This window comes from Ambystoma mexicanum, chromosome 8 (assembly GCF_040938575.1).
Source record: "Ambystoma mexicanum isolate Mex_15411 chromosome 8, UKY_AmexF1_1, whole genome shotgun sequence".
NCBI classification, from domain to species: domain Eukaryota; kingdom Metazoa; phylum Chordata; class Amphibia; order Caudata; family Ambystomatidae; genus Ambystoma; species Ambystoma mexicanum.
Window position 1 is genome coordinate 1,283,861,851 of NC_090929.1, and position 20,004 is coordinate 1,283,881,854.

Below are 20,004 nucleotides of genomic sequence, written 5' to 3' on the forward strand. Positions count from 1 at the left end.
CTTAAAACTGAAAGAATAAGGTTTCTTTGAGGATTTATTGGGAGCCATCTAACTAACAACTGTGGTTTTATAAAATAACAATTATATTGATAATAAAAAGAAAATAGTTTTATTAATGAAAACTTGCTTCCATTATGACTTGGACAACAGCCCTTTCGGGCTAACGTCTTTTTTGTGAGAACCATACTGTAGAGTGCACCCTAACCCACCCAATGGACAGAAATGTTAATATCTGGATGTGGGAGTTCTAAATTTGTGCAACATATAGCAGTTATGGTGTTAATTCTGCGCAACGTCACATTTTTGGATTTAACTGAATCGAGGGGGACTCAAAAGCTTGGTGTACAAACATAGATCATTTCATTTCAGACCAGTACTAGAGTAATTGCCATCAAACTGCACATTGCCTTTCCTTTGTTTAGCTATAAAATGGGTCTGCAACCTTTGTCTCTCCAGATGTTTTGGACTACAACTCCCATCATCCCTAACCAGCACAATCAATAGCTCGAAAGCATGGGAATTGTAGTCTGAAACATATCGGGAGCCCAGGGTTGTAGACCCATGAGCGAGAACATAACTACACTGAATGGAGGGGAGCAGAACGAGGGGGACACAGAATACGTGCAAGGAGAGGATGGACACACGACTGTATGCGTGTGTCAGACCCAAATGCTTAGTACGCAAGTTGATTTCCAAATATTTCCGCAGAGGCCGACACAAAATGTTTGTCGTCTGTCTACAGTACTGGCGGATGGTGCATGTGAAATGAACGAGCAGTCAGTCTAATGTGAGGGCATTATCTTTGCATCATGCATAACCCCATGAAAGGATTGGCATTGAAAAAGCAATTTCCCATCAAGGAGGTATTGATTGCCAGTCCTATTTGCAGCTTTCCTATAGAGAACACACCATGAATAGGCGCTGATGACGAAATGTCCTCTTTCATTTAGCATGAGCCTTTGAGAGAAGGTTTTTGGGCATGTTGGTTGAACAGTGCTGAACTGCCACTCCACATTTAGTTCCTATTTGTTTTCCTTAGCTTAGATGCAACTTTTTTGTACATTTTGTACAAGTGCCACAGTCACAAGTAAACGGTTTTGCTAAACCAATCCACGAATACGTATTATCACGATTGCGAATACTCCTTTCCTGTTTATCTCATAGTCAGGCCTTTTGCACCATGGAGAATTGTTTCTCTCTTCTCAAGCTTTCTGTGTTTTTCATTCTAGCCAGGCTCTCTGTTATACACGTTCTATTTTAAGTAAAGGCGCCCTGGAAAAATCTTCTGTGAATGCAGGCTGCAGTCTGAAAATTCACTCATACATAGCACAGCATGTCCCGTACGTTTGGAAATATACAGAGGAGTAACCAGGCCAAATCCGTGCTGCAGTGTTCTATAAATAATGCACCGGAGCTGTCGAGCGGCCGTTTTCAGCACTGCTTCAGTTCACTGCAGACAGCGAATTAGCCATTGCGTGGGAAAAGGTTTTGACCACAACAAAGAAGCCCGGCAGTCCAGCTCCATGAGTTACCCACACTTTGCAAGATCCATGCGTGTTTTTGGAAGAGCGATTGAATATAATCAGGCGGCGTTTTTATTGGTGCTTTACTGTTTAAGAGGACCTATTAGTTGAATACACTTAACAAACAGCCTAAAATCAGATTGTGAGCTGAGTATATACTCAATTGAGCCAGATTTAAACAAACAATGGCATGATACATTCAATAAGTCTTTCGTTTCACCTCATGTTTTACGCCCAGACATTTTTAACTTTAAAGAACAGTTTTGCCAGCTTTGAAGGGCAACAGAACACAATGCCACTGTCCTCTACCGAACTATACGAAATAATTTGAAGACACATCAAGTCTCGTGAATGAAATAACATTTATATTGGTGATACATTTGAAAGTGAAGTGCTGCAGACTGGAGTCAGCAATGGCGTGTGAACATCAAACTGCATAGTGTGTCCGAGACCTCCCCACACACATAAACTGACACCTACTGGAGAGTGAGCTTGGCCTTTCCGCCTGTTGTGGTGTAGGGCTTAGTGAGCACATGACATTGGAAATGCATATAAAATAATCAATGAACCAAATGTGTTACATTTTACGAGTAAAGCAAAACACAGCATTTAATATCTGAGGCATTAGGGCATGTACAGCATATACACAGTAAAGCTTGGTTCTTTTTCCAAGTGATTAAAGGAGCAGTCCAGAGGAGATTGTACAGTATTATTTTTCCAAAATTGAACAGAACACTCATTTAGTGCACTTTTTGTTTGTAACTGTTAAGAGAGACATACTATGAAGTGGAGACAGCACGTTGCTGTACTGTGGTTGACAATATATATTTAAAATCTACAAAAATACAGAAAGGAATACAACTTTTTGCACTCAGATACTGAGCATTAACACTTTGAGCACTAACTCTCACCCACAACTGTGCAGAACACACTCAAGAAGTACACACGGTAGAACAATCAGACAAACACTTTGCCTGGAGATATGCACACAGCTAGGAAACACATCCTCGCATAGGATGAAATGCAGTTGTGCACAGATGTCTTCTAGAACGATGATAGGCAGATATAATTGCATAATAAACGGTGTACATGTAGTGCTGCTGGGTCGTTGTGCAGGGTGTTGGGGTGTATAACAAAACCACTTTCCTCTGTGGAAAGTTCTTTGTTCTTTGTGATCTCGTCTGTAGTCATGGGCGTATCACAATCGGCTAGTTTCCTCTGCTCTGTAGCATTGTGCTTGGTTTTCCCATGAAAAGAGAAACTGTGTCCAACCCACAGTCGACAGCAGCACGGCAGTTCTATCATATCCATCTCTTTCCTACAATTCTGGGCATCACGTGATTAACATATCGGGCGTCAACGTTTTTCATGGCCATGAAAGCATCTCATGGCGTACATTATGAGGAAATGACTGAGCTAATACAATGTGTACAGGACGAGAAATGAACATCACTTTCTGAAATACAGTCATTAGTTTATACATTTCGCACATGTATAGCTTTGTTGTTCTATTGAGCAGTGTGAATGAAAGCTAAACAGAAAGAATGTGGTGATTCCCAGAAGCACACGATGTGGCTGACAGATTTACTCCAGGTTTGCAACCCTATCTCACAGAAAGATTATCCAACACTAAAAATGATTATAGTCCTCAAAGAGTTAATGGTAAAACTATGCTACCAAAACAATTTTGTAAACGTACTGTGAAGCAAACTTGCGGATATGAGCCAAATGTAACTGTTACATAAACATTACATTTGCTGAGACATTGGCTATGACACCACATAGTATTACAATGAGTGCCGCATGCTCTGCAAAGACACCAGTGTGAACCTCGAACACACTGTAGTTCTGGCACTAACCTGGTACAAAGGGTTGTGCCATGAATGCAAGTGCAGTAGTGATTCTTCTTGCTTCAAAGGGTATTGGATGAATAGCAAATGTGGGTTGTCACAGCCTTTCACAAGAGTTTCATAACATGTAACACCAGAAACAGCAAATGGTATATCCTGACAAACAGTATGGCATGCAAACTACACCCAAAACAGCACCATAGATGTAACAGAGACATACCTAGTAATTATCTCTGACAGGCAAGGAGACACTACACAGACTGCACACTACTTGATTACAGTGTCCTTATTCTGTGGCAAGTCTGAAGAGGCAGTATCACTTTTGCAGTTTACATTTGAATTAGAAAGCGTATAAAACAATCTACTTTATGTCTACTATTATGTTACTTGGTTAAAATCCAAAATACATTAATAATACTTTCACTATAAAAATAAAAAAACAATGTTTTAAGATATAGATTTGTATAAACCAGCTAATTGTCCCCTCGCAAGTGACTGAATTATCGTATAAGAGATTTGTTGCCTCTGCACCCTTCCATCATTATCAGCAACAAGGCAAAGAACACCTCGTAGAATGGATTGGCCCACCACAAGGCAGTAGACAATGCAACTAAATATGCGTCTTCCCAGCAAAAGGATATTGCCTCATAAACCTAAACGTTTATTTTTCATTATGCTTTTCTCGGAAGCCTGACTATACTTTCTTTAAAAAAATAACGTTTTTCTCTTTACTCATTTAGTACTTTTTATGTGTAGCCTCTCCTTGTTTTCAAAACAGAAGAAGAGGCGTTAGGTCTTCACAGTTTGGTGATGTACTGCACTCACACGTAAGAACACACACACCGCATACACGCACAACAGTCTCTCATAAGCACATGTGCACAATCTTGTTCACTCCCACACACACACCTACATCTCACCTGCTCCTTCAAAAATACACACGGTCACACACACCCTCACGTACACACATTGATTATCTGAACCATACTAGGATGTGGAAAATAAAGCTTGCAGTGATTACAGGTGAAAAGAACATTTTATAGACTTGAAAGACCTGCAAACTACACAGTAGTTTCATTTTTCCAGGGGCCGGTTTTGACGTTTCCTGTACTATCTGAACTGAAAATCATGGCTTCATGCATGTTTCCCTTGAGAATTCCATTATGACTTGCATTAAATGAGAATGATTGTCTCCTTGGATGCAACTCAAAATGCGCTGTGTGATGCACAGTGTCAGTTTCCGCCATCTTAGGGCAGCTATATATTACAGTACTTGCATCGCTACTTTCCGGCTGGTTGATAGTCGGGTATGGATCAGCTTTTCCACAGCAACCCCGCCTATGTCCTAAGTGACCTTCATGTGCACTACACGGACTGTCTGTATGAGAACTATGAATGCTTCCATCAATGCTTGAGGGAATGTGATAGGCGTATTCTCTCTCTGCAGCAGACCGGTGTCGACTGAAGTAGCGTGGCTTAGTTCTGCTTTTAAGACACCTGTGGATATGCATGTTAGGTCTGAAAGTTGCGTCATTGTGTACATGTATGTGGGCATCGTCATCCATGAGTTGTTCACAGTGAACTTTTGCACAGCAAGGTGTGACAGGTGAAAGGCAATTAGCATGGCTTTGCACAGTTTGTAGGTTGGTAAGCTTGCAGTGACTAGCACTTGGATGACTGAAAACAGGTGGTTTGTTGGGGCATGGTGATTCCTGGATGCATGGCATATGAACCTGGGCATCGCCATTGACATTGACCTTTGGGCAGACAACTTGCACAGCATATGTATTTTTTCGTGATGGACAACAAGACCACCAGCAGTGCCACACGTCATCCCTCTTGGCACAGTGATGAATTAAGACAAAAAGTCCGAGAGTCACGCAAAATGCGCCATACAGACAGCTGAATATCATATCCAGGAAATGCCCCTGAGACACCGCTAGTGCCCCGAAAGTCCATGTGGCAGCAAACAGGAAAAGGGTGAAGGCTGCAGCTCGAAGTTGTGCCTTGAACGAGTGCTCATTTTCCAGTAACGAAGCAGAAAGCAGTGAACATGCAGCCTGAGAGATGGGCCCGGCCTCTGCAATATGACTGTGGCCTACTTCGGAACTTGCCAACCTTTGCTGCTCCTCTGTCCGTTCCTTAAGTTCATATTTACGTTCAGGATGGCGCTTCAACTGGACATACGTGCAAAGGAAGTAAATGCATGTGATAAGCGTGATAAACGCGACAGGTCCATAAAATGCACCCAGGCTCGGCTCCCATGCCATCCAGCAACTGCGAAGACAAAAGGGAAACATTGAAACATTTTGTTTAGCAAACCTGGTACTCTGTAATTGCATGTTGTCATCAAAGTCTATGGACATTCGTTGTTTCCTTTGTTCTCATGTATTTTTAAGGAAGGAAGACTAAAAACTTTAATATAGCACAACACATTTTGCCAGAAATATATTAAAGACTATTGTATGAGTTGAAAGGAGTTTTTAATTTTTATAGTTTGTACTTTATTTCGATAAAAGTTACCATACACGTCAGCATTACAATACAAGACAATACAAACACGATAAAACATCAACTCATTTTTAAAATCGAGGGCTAATCATTAAATGACACAATAAAAATATAATGGAATATAACAGAACAAATCAAAGTTAGGAATACATATTTTGGCCATTTAGGGGAAGTGTGTATGTAGGCAGATGCGTATATACAATCACTCTTAATAGTTAATGTGCTGTTGGATGGTCTAAATTCCATCATGCAGCCAGTCAAAGTTCCTCTACTACTTGGGCCTCTTTGCTACTGTATATTGGTTAGGCCAAGAAGTGGAGTAGGCCACACCATAAGTCAAATGGATAAAGGACAGCCTCCCTAGATCAGCCAATATATTTGCTTCTCCCTCTCCAGGCCCTCAATAAGAACCAGCCCATAGCAAAGGTTGCAGCAGTATCCTTGGCTGCTAGGCATAGGGACAAAGCCTCTAACACTGTGTGTATTTCTCGGGAATTCAGGAGGGGTTTCGGAGACCTTCTTCTCAAGCCACCATAATGCGGATAGAGCAAGAGAAAGTGGGCCATATATTCTATTGCAACCTTGCATAGTTGGCATACTGGAGTAACATTGTAGTTCCGCTTGTTCCTTAAGTCAGCCAGGGGCAAAATGCTCAAGCGACCCTTAATGAACAATGTTCGCATCTGCTTTGGTTGCATCTGGTCCAGATAATCTTCATACCCTGGGAGGACTTCAATGACCAATCTCTAGTTAAGTGGTCCAATGCCACCAACCTTGCGCTGATTTCCTCCTCCCTTGCTGTCTTAAGGGCATTTATAATAGGGATTTTAAAATCTCTATTAATAATACCAGGGTGAGTCCAATACTCAGGCCAATGGCCTGTAGTTCCTTCTTCACAAATGAGAACCATGGTAGAGACCCACCCCCTTCCTGTGAAAGCACATTGACAAGTGTCAACCTGTATTTCACCAGGTGATCACTAGTCCAGAGCCTGCCCCAGTAAAATATTCGTCTGGCCCTGCATAATTTTGCAATTGGCCACAGGTCTAGCTCCAGTCCAACGGGGAAGTTTGGTGCCCAAGTCGGTAAACCTAACAGTTGTTTAGGAACTTGTTTTCAATTGCAGTCAGGGCCAACTTGTTTGGCCACCAAGGAGCTCTTTATGCCTGGCCTGGGCTTTATATGCCTCTAGGGTTACTCCCACTCCCGGACTTGCTAGTAGACTTAGTTAAGGTGCCACTATACCTAGCAAGCACCAATGCAGCTTTACCCAATTAATCAGACCGTGTACAATCATCTTTAATTTGTGTTCCCAGATAATCATAAGCATTAGCTTGCTCAATTGGCCCTTCCCTGGGAAGAGTGTGTTTAGATTGTTTCCGTATCCTGCTCCCCCTGAGCACCATGGCCTTAGTCTTCTCAATGTTGATATAGAGACCGTTCTCCTGGCAAAAGGCCTCAAAGATGCTTAGCTGGCGGTGCATTCACATTGGTGTTAAAGAAATTGGTGTTAAAGAAAGGACTATGTTGTCTGCAAACATGAGAACAGGAATCCTGTCACTCACCAGTAAGAGCACATCAGCCCCTCAACAGGACATTGATCACACCATTTATAAAAAGGCAGAACAGCAGGGGGTCCAGGACTCAGCCATGCCAGACCCCCATTTCAATGTTTACTGATACAGACAAAGCTCTGGCCAACCCCCAGTGGATTCTTGCACCGTTGCCCACATGCAAGGCCCTAATGGAATTCAATAGTTCGTTCGGGATGCCCATATCTGCTTGGATAGCCCAGAACCTAGATCTTGGAGCTGTGTCAAACGCTGTCCTTAAATCAATAAAGATATCATAGATGGGCATTCTCCTCAGAGCTACATATTTATTACATAAGAGACATGGTGTTAGGCACTGGTCCATGGTACTGAGTCCCCTCTGAAAACCTGCATGGAGATGGTTCAGGACTGCAGCCTCCCCTTACCCATGCTTCAAGATGCCCGAGGCATGCCCTAGCAACGATCTTACCACCAGCGTCAAGAAGGGAGATAGGCCTATAGTTTGCTTGCTCACCTCTATCTCCCTTCTTGAAAATGGGGACTATGACTGCCTTAGGCACCCTATTCATACTTAGAACGGCATTACAAATTCTTGTCAGATAGGGGACCCAGGTCAATGGTTCGTTGCCCATAAAGTCCACTGGAATCATGTCCGCGTCTTCTGGCACTGAAGGGCAATCCTTACCTTTCCCTCCATGAGACTCAAGGTGGGGACAGCCGGGGCAAATGCAAATATTGCCAATGTGGCCAATGTCAAAAGCTTGTCTCTCCTTATACAAGTTCATAAAGTGTTTTATCCATGTACATTCTAGAATAACCCCTAAAAGGTGATTATGCTGAATGGGCCGCACGCTACTCATACGTTCCCAGTACCTTTTCTAATTCCCATTTTTCGTTGCATGCAGCAGTGAGTTCCACAAATCATTCTGGTTTTCTGTTTTTTCCATTTAATAGTTCTAGTATAGTCCTTCTTTGCGGCACGTAATGGGGCCATCCCTTCAGTTCTCACCATTTTGGCCCATTTGATCAGTGTGCCTTTGGCCCGGTGAAAATCACCATCGTACCAGGAATTAGTGCGCAAAGCTAAGTTTCTAACAATTTTCATGGCTTAGAAAAAAATTCTCCCCATCCTCATTTGTTCTTCATATGCCCCTCCAATATCAGTTTTGGCATCAAAATGCAAGGAAAAATTACTCTTGGGGGTTGGGAGGCTGTAATTATACATTTTGTATAATACTAAATCTGTGGCAATCTTTACCCACTTCATCATCCCATTCCGTAGCTGCTCCAAACAATTTTGAAGAAGCTGTTAAAATTAATGGGTAATAGTCAGTCTCAAACCCTCGGTTGCACCTTAAAATCAATAATTAGGGGTCACACCTCGAGATTCGACAAGACATAGCCGATCGACTTTGAGCGGTTAGCACAATGAAATGTCTTTCCAGCTGGTGAGTCGCCCGGGCACCTACCATTACATGCTCTGAGGCTAGTTGCCATCAATACACACGTCACAGCCTCAGAGTTTTTGTACTTCCTTTTTGGTGCTGTTGCCATCAACTCCCCTATGCCCCAGACTCTGTCCTCCTTACTGTAAGGAGTATATATAAAGACAAGCTAGATATAACAAGAGCACAGACAAAAATTCATTGCTGCATTACAAATGTCATCACATAAAATACATCAAGGATAACTTACTCTATGGGCAATTTTTGAACTTGAAACGTAATAGCACAAGTAACAAGTCCTATGAAGAAGAAGCACTCCACCTTAAGAACAAACCTAAAGGGAGAGGGTACCCGAGCAAATCGAGCTTTTAATAATGATAGGGCGGCCCTACTGGAAGAGACCCAAAAAAAAAACACTAGATGAAAGAATAGTTTGCGTCAATACGTTAACCAACCATAGTTTGATAATCTGCAATATAATATCCAAGCACTGGAAGATTTAGAAAACCACCAGGGCTAACCCCAATACACAGCTTTTTGCCTACAAAAAAATCCACCTCAATAGGCAACTGCGTTAGCAAGAGCAAACTTAGAAGTAAAACTCCCTTGATGACAAGTATCACCAGCCAATGGCGTTTAGCACCAGTTGTATGTCACCACCTTTGTGGACACTGTATAGTGTGTAAATTATCAATGAAAAGCAAAGAGGTCAATGTGGGTCTCAACAAATGTGGACACCAAAGGATTTCTCGAACTGTAATACAGATCACGTGGTGTATATGATCATGTGGCCTTGGGGTTTACAATATATCAACCGCAAAATCAAAACCCGAATAACTGAACATAAAAGCTGCCTGAAAAATAAGATATTTCCAGCACCAGTCTACCTTGTAGAGAAAGACCATGGATTTGAAGATTTCAAGTGGACAGTACTTATGGTGGTTAAAGGTGAGAACCAGACCATTAAGAACAAGAAACTTCTACAGAAGGAACAAGAGCTAATTTTCAAAACCAGAAGTGACCGTCGAGGCCTCAATGAGGCAATAGAGTGGCACAAGCTCAAATAACTTTATGCTAGAACGAATACAGTCCGGCACAAACTGGTATTAATTATGAACTATGAGCAAGACAAGCCCTGTTTGTTATTTTCTTGATAAAATGTGCCTGTGTACTTCTGCTCCAGGGAGAACCAACACTGATGTAGACACACCGTGCATGGCCTCACCGGAATATGTTTAATGTCATTAAGTATTAGTAGTTTTTTCCATAAAGAATTGAAAGCTGGGACTGCAATATATACTGTGCCCACTAGAGCGCCGTATATTCAGTCTACTCTGTTGATAGGTTTTCCCATTAAGAATGAGAATAATGGAAATAAACAAAGGCCTTTTACTCTATGCTGCCTAAGAAAAGGGTTGATATTTAACCCTTCCATAAAATTGCCGCCGACAATTGTTTGGCAGTGTTTTTCAGCGTCTTCTGGCTGATATCGGTGCACTTGAACATTACAAGAATCTACCCCAAGGGATTCAAAACCCAGACCGGAATTGCGCTCGTAATTTAATTTTGGTTTATAGCGGCCGGGTCTATAAATTGGTCCAAGGACCGTGCCTGGAAAGGAAGGTGGAGGAGTAATTACCCCCTTTGAAAGGTAAGAGTAGGGTACCAGGATTAATACCAACTATAGTGATTAGATAGCATTTTAAAGTGCAGCGAGTCCCTGCGTTATTTCAGGAACTGAACAACACGAGAGCAGCAAATTTACCATAGCTTGTATATGACTATATATATGTAAAAATAATTCCAATTGATGTGGACTGAGGGTCGCTTTTTGTAATTACTTACAGCTCGCGGCCGAGATGAAAATCATTTCGTGTGAGGCCCAATGTTGGCATCTCTACACGGATAGACTGTTTTGAGAGCCCGCAAGCTCCCTACTTACCTTGTGACAGGTAAGCGGCGCAAACCTAGCTTTACGAATGGCTAGACTCAAGGAAAATACACTCTCACTCGACAGATACATCGGATTTGCAATAAGATTTGCTTTTATTCAACAGAACAACACAGTGTTGCTGTGAATGTTGGATTTTGACGATTAATCATCATAATCAAAGACTGTCTGCACTTTGTGGGAAGTTTTTCCCGACCTACAGTGGGAACATGAGAAGGTAAACCATGGCTTCCTCTACTATTAGAAATTGGAAATTCTATAATTAAAAATGTCTTGCACCGTATGCATGTCGTTTTTAAGAGATCAGGGTATGTGTAGAGATCGGCTGGCACATGTAGTCTTATACAAATAATATGTATTTTATGGACTATTTCGTCCACTTGGGGACATAAGTCATACTGATGGACTCCAGAAGAACCCAGTTTCTTGTGTAGACTACGACCAGTCACATGCGAGGTAATGATATTTCCTTTCCTTTACCTTACGTTTTGCAGATTTGTGTACTGCTAAGATATTAAGCATTATCTAGCTTAAACCTTGTATTTATCCTTTACCAACAACACTCCCATTATTAATGTGCAGCTAATGGCACATTTGACTGAAAAAGCCATCTTCCTGAAGAAAGTTCCATATGAAATATTATGAACTGAAACATGTTGAGATCTAGTGAATCTATATACTAGAGATATATTGAGATCCTTCCTGATCAAACTTCAGTTTCAAAAGTCTAGTAAGATCTGATTTTGAAGTTAGCTGATGTCATTACTATATCAGTGTTGAACTGCTGCTATTACATTATAAGCCTTTAATGTCACAAGTACTTTATTTTAAAGTGTTTTTATCTTATTGTGTTTAATTGTGTTTTATTTACTATTAATAAAATGAAAATGTTTTGAATTACTAAATTGGTATTTGGAAGTGCTGTTGTGTATGTATCTACCTTATCTTCATATTTACTCTATCCAACCCCCAAAAAAGAGGTAGAGAAATCACAATCTTTTATAGTGGCTTTTGGGTTTCCCCCCATTATATTTATGCTCTGTATTGTAAGCCATGATCTCAACTGGTTCTCATTGGAGGTTTAGATCACCCATTACTAAGATCTTCGAGAGATCTCTATGTTTGGACCTCCAACTGTCCACACGATCTTGCGTCTGGGCAAAGAGAGAAGTTCCGCCAAGTGCAGCCTCCCAATTTTCCATGTTAATTAATAAACGTCTTGTACCATCACGAAAGTTTAAATGAAGTTCCATAATGTCCCATTGGTTGGTCTGTTCCACATGGATTGATCTAAATATTGATGGGTCAATCCAAAAGAGTAGCACTCTTCCCTGAACTGCAGGGATATAATAAGTTGCATATGCCTGGATACTTAGTGCTGCGAGAGCCCATGTCTCCTGTAAGCCAATGATTTGGTTCTCAGGTATTATGGGCAACCAGGATTCGTCTGTACTATGATTGCATATGCCTGCTATATTCCAGGATAGTTCCTGCACCCCAGGTACTGAGATGGCAGTGACACCACCAGTCTTCAGGTCATCCAAGGTAGAAACAAAATGACTTTGGCATACTGGTATTGCGCCATCTGGGCGGAGGGGCACATCCTGTCAATCAATTTCCCCCAAGATGGAGTCATTAACTTCCATGTTCTTGGCCGCCATATCCCTTAATGGAAACTCCATTGTGGGGGCTCCAGGAGCATACCTTGATGATATTACAGGGAAAAGGGGGAGACGTGGGGGAGGCCAGGGCACATCTTTGGTCATCAGTCTATGGACTAAAGTGGAAGTACCAGAGCCAGCAAAAACAATTGTTTTCTGGTCCTGCTGCCAATGTTCTACTGACCCGAAGTTCCCACTACTTCCGAGTACTACACTACCTTCCCTCACAATCCCCTCCCATTATTTGGGAACATGATCGAACAATTTGCTGGGCAAGCTTAAGTAATTGCAATTTACAGGCCCAACATGGGGAGCACCCTCTGCTCCACGCCCAAGACACCCTCCAGCAAATTAGCCAAAAGGTAGATTATCTTCAATAAAGTCCCTATTTAGGGGAATTGATACCGGCTGGGAACTAACAATGTCCTCTCTAATGATGTAGAACGACAGCCCCTACTTGCTCTGAGTCAATAGATCACCTTATTTTTCAAACTATCCCTTTTCTCTGGATATTTAGTTGTCATCTTAGGAACATTACACAAAAAGAAGCAAGTTCTACCTGTTTGGATGAAAGAAGGGAGATATTTATTAGATTTGCTCGTGGCAATTGAGGGGATCACAAGCCTCTTCGGTGAATGACTAACCTCATGCTGCTATATTACCTTCACAATGCTATCAATTGATTGACCCGAAGATCTTATAGATACTGGAGGGGATGATTGTTTTTTTGATAAAACAAGGTGTGCTGGCCAGGTATTTGGTCTTTCCATCTAATGCCATTGCATCTAATGCCATTCCATCGAATGTTTTCCATCTAAATCTTTGCATCTAATGCATTTTTTGGGGTGTAAAGCATTAATTTTTATTTAGGTGCATTATAAAGGGTAAAAAACAGGGGTTGGTGGAACCCCCCAAAAATAAATAAATAAAAAAATGCATTAGATGCAAAGTTTTTAAATGGAAAAAATTAGATGGAATGGCATTAGATGCAATGGAATTAGATGGAAAGACCATAAACAAGGCGGCACTATCCCGGTCATAAGCCACTGTGCTTCATTTCAAGTTTCAATTTATTGAGCTCAAAATATAGTACTTCATTGTCCCTGAGGGAATATGGCCAATAACATGGTGGGCTCTATATGTCTCACTGGATGTAGCAAGGGGTTCTATTTCAGTAACCTTTGGAAGGAGAGAGCAGGGAATGGAATAGCCAGATACTCAAGAATACTAAACCGATTGGTTGAGGGAATATTCAGTGGGTGAGCAGGTCATTAAATCATAAACCTTGTGGATTTCAGCATGATCATTGGTTTTAGAATACCCACTAATTGGTTTTCCTTTCCCCAGCATTGGGCCATTCAATTCAACCGGGATACTCTATTCATTCCCCTCACTTTGTACTGGGGGTTTTGGGACCTGGTAACCTTGTAGAATCTTCCCCACATCTACCAATACTGAAACCGGTGCCCTTTCTGTTTTCATTCTTTCCTGCACCAGACTCTTCATATCCATAAGTGAGGCAATCTTTTGGAACTGGGGCCATTGTGGGTGTTAATAGTTCTTACCAGCACCATTGTGATTGTGTGGTTAGTTGAATAAGATCCTCGTCATCTACCATTATGCAGTTATGGGGCTGCATTTGCAAACTCTCTCCGAAGTTTGTTCCTACCTTTTAGGTAACAAGTTGCCCGGGCGAGAGAGAGCAGGCTCAATCTCGTACAGCAAGGAGGCTATTACACCTAACATGGCATTTCCCTCCTTGATGAGCGAGGTTGAGACCACCAATCTCTTCCCCACCTGTGGATTAGGGGGGATTTGGTTGCCTTACATTTGGCCATAGTAAACCAGTATTATTTAATACAAGATTTAATGTAGGAACGTACAATCTTATCACAGAGTCACCAAACTAATCAGCACTGACACCCAATTTACTAAATCTGGCAACCTCCCAAAGGCCTGGAATCTTCAAATTAGATTATACAACACAAAACTAAAAACGCATTAGCTCTGACAGTAGTGCAAAATGTTACATACTAAATAATCAGATCAGGATTAAAAATGGTGTAATGCGGATAGCTGCCAACACCAATATAGTACGTCCTTGATGTCACGTCCAAAGTTCACTCCAGTACAGGCGAGGCACACTCGACTGCTTAAGGGGCAGCCAGCGTCCCTCTCCCCTTCCTCACCTGCAATATCATAAGTACCTTAATAACAATTCATTCAATTTGAAACTAACGATGGATGAAAGCAACAAAAGAATTCCGTTCTTGGAGTTAGAACCATACATAAAAGACAACCAAATACAATCCACATTAATAGTGAAACCCTCATCAGGTAACAGCATACTAAACGCTAGAAGCAATCATCCTGTACACATCAGAAACAATATCCCATATGGTGTATTTTTCAGAATCAAATGTAATTGCACAGAACAAGGAGAATTTGAGAAACATAAAGCATTAGCTGCTTCCAAATTTCTACAAAGAGGATATTCAAATAAATTGCTCAAAAAAGCACAAGCAAGAACTAAAGAAAGATCAAGAACAGATCTACTACAAAACAAAATCAAGACAAGCAATACCAATGCCAATCGCAAAAGAAGATTCCTACCAACATTCAATTTGAAACTAAATATCTTAAACGAATATTGCACAAACATTGGCACTTACTAAAAATGGATTCTGATCTCTTACCATATTTGGAGGACCAACCAAATATCATTTATCGAAAGGCCAAAAGTCTCAAAAAAACTATAAGTCCATCACATTTTGAACTCCATACGAAAACGAAAGGATTGACACAACTTTGGAACACTACCAAACTAACAGGCAATTTCAGATGTGGAACGTGCAGAATGTGTCAATATTCTGAAAATGGTCTTACAAAGATAAAATTACCCAATGGCTACAAACACAAACTCAATGATTTCATCAATTGTAAATCGCAATTCATTGTGTACGTATTGAAATGTCAATGTTCCAAAATCTTTGTAGGAAGCACTATCCGTACCCTAATGACAAGAATTGCAGAACACATCAGGACAATAATAAACAAAGACTTTAGATATACATTTGGACAACATTTTCTTGCGGAACACACAGAAACACAAATGGACAAAGTTACATTTTATGGATTGAAGAAAATAGACATAGCTTCCAGAGGAGGCAATAGAGAAAACACTTTGAGGAAAAGAGAGGCATATTGGATCTGTTCCCTAGATTGTTGTCATACCGGACTCAACTCCGACACAGAATTGGGACACCTTCTATAAATCAAGAACATGATCTGTGACCAACATCATGGTTCAACATTCGTGAAATACATTAAACTGAAAGTTTTTGTTGTATTAAAAAAGTCATTATTCTGAGGGTACTTATAGATGGATAATGACAAAATATACAGTGATATTGTGTTGAAAATTAGACATTTTGCATCATTAATATGTTTGAAATTATTAACATTTATAGTGATTTAATGATTTAAATAATCTCGTCGGCATTTCAGGTGTGTCTGCGGCTACTAACAGTTAATCAATGTTAGAATGAATATTGACTAAGATTGTGCTGAAAAATCTTTTATATAATGTTTTTCAATCATAATTAAATCTGTAGGTTACTTTATGTACATTGAGATTCAAAGCCAGAAACTAAAGCTATTTTATCAAATTACTTTTCCTTTTCTGTAATATTAAAGAGCCAAAATAGTTATATTGCGTATTCAGCGTTTAAGAATGCACCTGTTACCATTCCAAGATGACGATCCAGATGCCAAAACGTAATACTCACATGACTAGTGTTAGCATGTCACGCCGAAATAGTAAAGGTGGCCATTTTAAATCTTTGAGTTTCTCCTATTTGAAATAGCAGACGGCGCCGAAAGGATTTATTAACAGATATCTCTTACTTGCTTTAACAAGTTGAGCAACCACATTCAGGTTTTGACTTGTACGGGATTATTTATCCTCCCAAAAAACTTTACTAACTGATATGACAAAATGCAGCTCACACAGATTTTCACGTCATATATCGCCATACATTGTTCATATACTTAAACATTCCAAAGGTGACAATGTATCACTAACTATTGAAATTAGTAACAATTGATTAAATGCTAGAATATCACACTGGCATTAATTGAAACATTATATTGCGTTCCCAGATATACTTGAAATTTGTGATTTCAAAAGCAATAGGAGAACACTGATGATCAGCTCACAAGCATAATTGAAGGAACTGTGATACAAACAACTATAACAAAAAAGTAAGCAGATGAATAGTGTTATTTTCTCTAATCAATTTGTTTCAAAATTGATACGTAGAGAGGACTTATGAAAAAATTTAATCTATGGTCCAAAAACTTACACATATTAGATGTGGACAAAAATGAATCAGACTAATGACCATGTGAAATCTTTCTTTCACAGAATTTTTCTAACTTGATCTACAAAAAGGTTGATCAAATTGAGAAACGGGCACTCTTAAACAAAGTGATCACTGAATAACAATCACTGACCAATTTAGTAAGCACAACTCTTTGAGACTGCCTCTACCTTTGATGCAATTTTTTATTTATTTTTCTTCGTCTATACATTTCTTAAATTCCACTCTATCATTTTCTAGATTACTTTGAGAATTAAAATCAAATTGTACAAAAAACATCCTGAAGAACCATATGAACTGTGAGGAAACACGTTTCGAGGGGACATGTTATGAACACAAGAAGAACATTAACCAGTAAACCAACAGTCATAATAAAACGTTTTTTTTCTCATGAAATTTGAATCGTGGAAATGTTGTTCATCGCTAGAAACCTAGACCAACCAGAAGTACAAAAATAGATTGAACTACTGATACAATTATTCAATTTTATTTGAGCGCTAGACGAACTGACTGGACATAACTTTTTCTCTTGTCTATCCATGCATTTGGCAGTCTGAATGCAAACTGTCATCTCTACTGCAGCCCCAATACTGTATTCTCATTCAAACGATCAGGCCTTTTCTTAAAATATCCAATTCACCATCAGTTGGTTAAGACTGCATGAAAGAATCTCACCTGCAACCAGGTATGTTAAATGTAGTAAATTATCAGATGGAAATTGATAAGACTCAATCAGGATCAAACTAATGTATGAGGGGAAATAGACGGGATGGACAAAAAGTTGTTGACAAGGGTGGACTCACTCCTTTCCAAATACAACTTAAGAAAGTTTTCAACAATAAAATAATCTTCAGGAAGCAAAGTTTCAGGTTTGAAAGTTCAAGTTGCAAACAAGCACCAAACATCAGGCACCAATGAGTCCACTTGGGAAATACAACTAACTCCAAAATCCAGGGTCCAAGCTCATGGGGTCAGCACAAAAACCATAAATAACAGCAGTCCCGCCTAACTAAAAAAGAAAACCAAAGGTGGTATCATACCCCCTCCTCACAACCGTTATAATCGAAAATGGGACTTTCAATGCTCCCTTTATTGCACAGTCTTTAGACTCACAGTTCTAGGCAACTAGGTACTTAAAATACTTGTAACATTGGTCAGTATTAATGTCAACAACATTTAACGTTGTGAACCTTGGTGGCAATAGCAAAAGCAATGGCGTATTGCATATAGTTTAGGCAGATAACACTTCCCTGGACTTCTGCAAGAGTGTGGAAGGGAATTCGAAGGAATTAGTCATTGTGTTGTGCTACTTGCAAGCTGGTAGGCTGAAGCGTTCCATAGCCTCATTCCTGCCTGTTTGGCAATTGGGGGTTTACTGTTTGTCCTCAAGCCAGATCAATCAGGTGAAAGTCTCTGCAAGGACCTCACATTTCGTCAAATAAATAGCTGGTCAGTTTCTGGAGAAGTCTGTAAAACGCTCAAAAAGGCCCACCCACACCACCACAAACAGCCACAAACAGCAACAAACAGCGGACTTGGACACCGGGCTTGTAGTTGCCAGTCTGTAGTTTACCAGTGTACAGCCAATTTGATAGCTGCAACCACCTTAGCACCGTAGTGTACACAGCATACACTGCATACACAACAGATAAAGCCCTGCAAACCCAAGGATTTTGCAGTGTCAAACGGCAAACTCCAAAGCGCCAATTCCTGTAATACCTCTAGTGCCTATGCTAGGTTTAGGTGAATCACTTTAGTTTTCTCACCACCACCCAAGGGCCCACCTGACAACTCGTCGGTAGATGGACAGTGTGCAGACCCTTTTCTTACTCAAATGTATGCCTAATACTATACAGCTTTTAAGTGCACTTCAAAAGGTCATGTTCGCAAAGAAGAATGGACATTGGTAAAATGCTGTGTTAATATTGAACACTTTGAATTCATAATTTATTTTTATAGAAAATTTCATAAAAAGGCATCCATCAATGTAAAAAAACAACATTAAAACAACATGCATTAGTATGATGATAAGCACAAAATAAGGTTATATGTTGGTTAAAGTTTACACCGAGAATAAGAACGTTATTTAAAAAAATGCTTAATTATCCATTTCCGTTGCTCGAATTCTAAGACTTGTCACAATATAAGTGCCAAGTGACCTTGCCGCCTAGTGGTCGTCTATTAGTTTAAGATATGTGAGTTCTGCAATGCACTCCCTAATTTCATGTGCCCTAAATTGTGCAAAAGTGTCACATCCCTGATTAAGACTTGCTAAGGGCGTATGAGGAAAACATTAATTTCTGTTTCTTTCAGCTCCAAACAGAAGGGACAAATAGGTATATCTCCCCCGCCCCCCCCTAACAACAAAGATGAAGTCCTTCCAAAAAGAAAGCATAACAAATCTGAATCTCGTAAACCATCATCTAAAATCCAGAAAAGTAATCTTGAATCTGACCATGGGAAGTGATCGTATAATGCAAATGGTTCATCATCTTCTTCAATTCGATGTCTTCTGTACTGTAATAAAACCTTTCCATGAGTTTAATACAAATCTCTTTTCTATGACACCGCTCAAGCAACTTTGGTTGTAAAATTAAAGAAGAGCACTCCGGCAAAGGCAAGGTACATTGGCCCTCAATTTAGGTTTGGCGGTATTGCAGCAGTATGTCCACTGAAGTACTGCCAAACTTGTTTACTGTTACCACCACTTGATTCTAAGGCTTTACTAAAGCATTATAAGTGGTGAAATGGTGGTGTTTATCCCTATTTTTGCAGTCTATTGGACTCCATGGGTATTTTAGCGGAATTATCTCTAGCAGTAAAACTTGCATTTCGGCAGTGTGGTAAAAATGGCAGTAATTCCATAACTGCCAAAAAAGTGGCAACAAAAAAAAATGCCCACCATTTTTTTTCATGCCCTGTGATGAGGATCGTTGTATAAGTCTCTCACAATGCACCTTAATAATGCTGTAAGGGGTTGACCCATCAGAATAAGCAACTGAAACTGATGTAAATTGTGCATGATCTTGAATATCTGGATAAACAATGATCTTGCTGAGGTGCTTGCAGTCTGAGGCAGTTGGAACCCATGCTAGTCTTTCTGCTACCCTATTGCTTGGAGGAGTGGC

The 20,004-nt window shown here is 40.2% G+C and overlaps 1 protein-coding gene across 2 annotated transcripts in view; it reads right to left on the reverse strand.

Annotated features, from left to right (window-relative positions):
- Positions 1-1,866: 1,866 nt before the first annotated feature.
- ADGRA1 (adhesion G protein-coupled receptor A1) overlaps positions 1,867-20,004 on the reverse strand; it is a 1,327,098-nt gene continuing 1,308,960 nt past the window's right edge. For both annotated transcript variants that reach the window (XM_069611403.1, XM_069611404.1), the window contains exon 7: positions 1,867-5,650. In XM_069611403.1, coding sequence (XP_069467504.1) covers positions 4,435-5,650 — 1,216 coding nt within the window. In that variant the 3' untranslated portion in view covers positions 1,867-4,434. The remainder of the gene's footprint in view (positions 5,651-20,004) is intronic.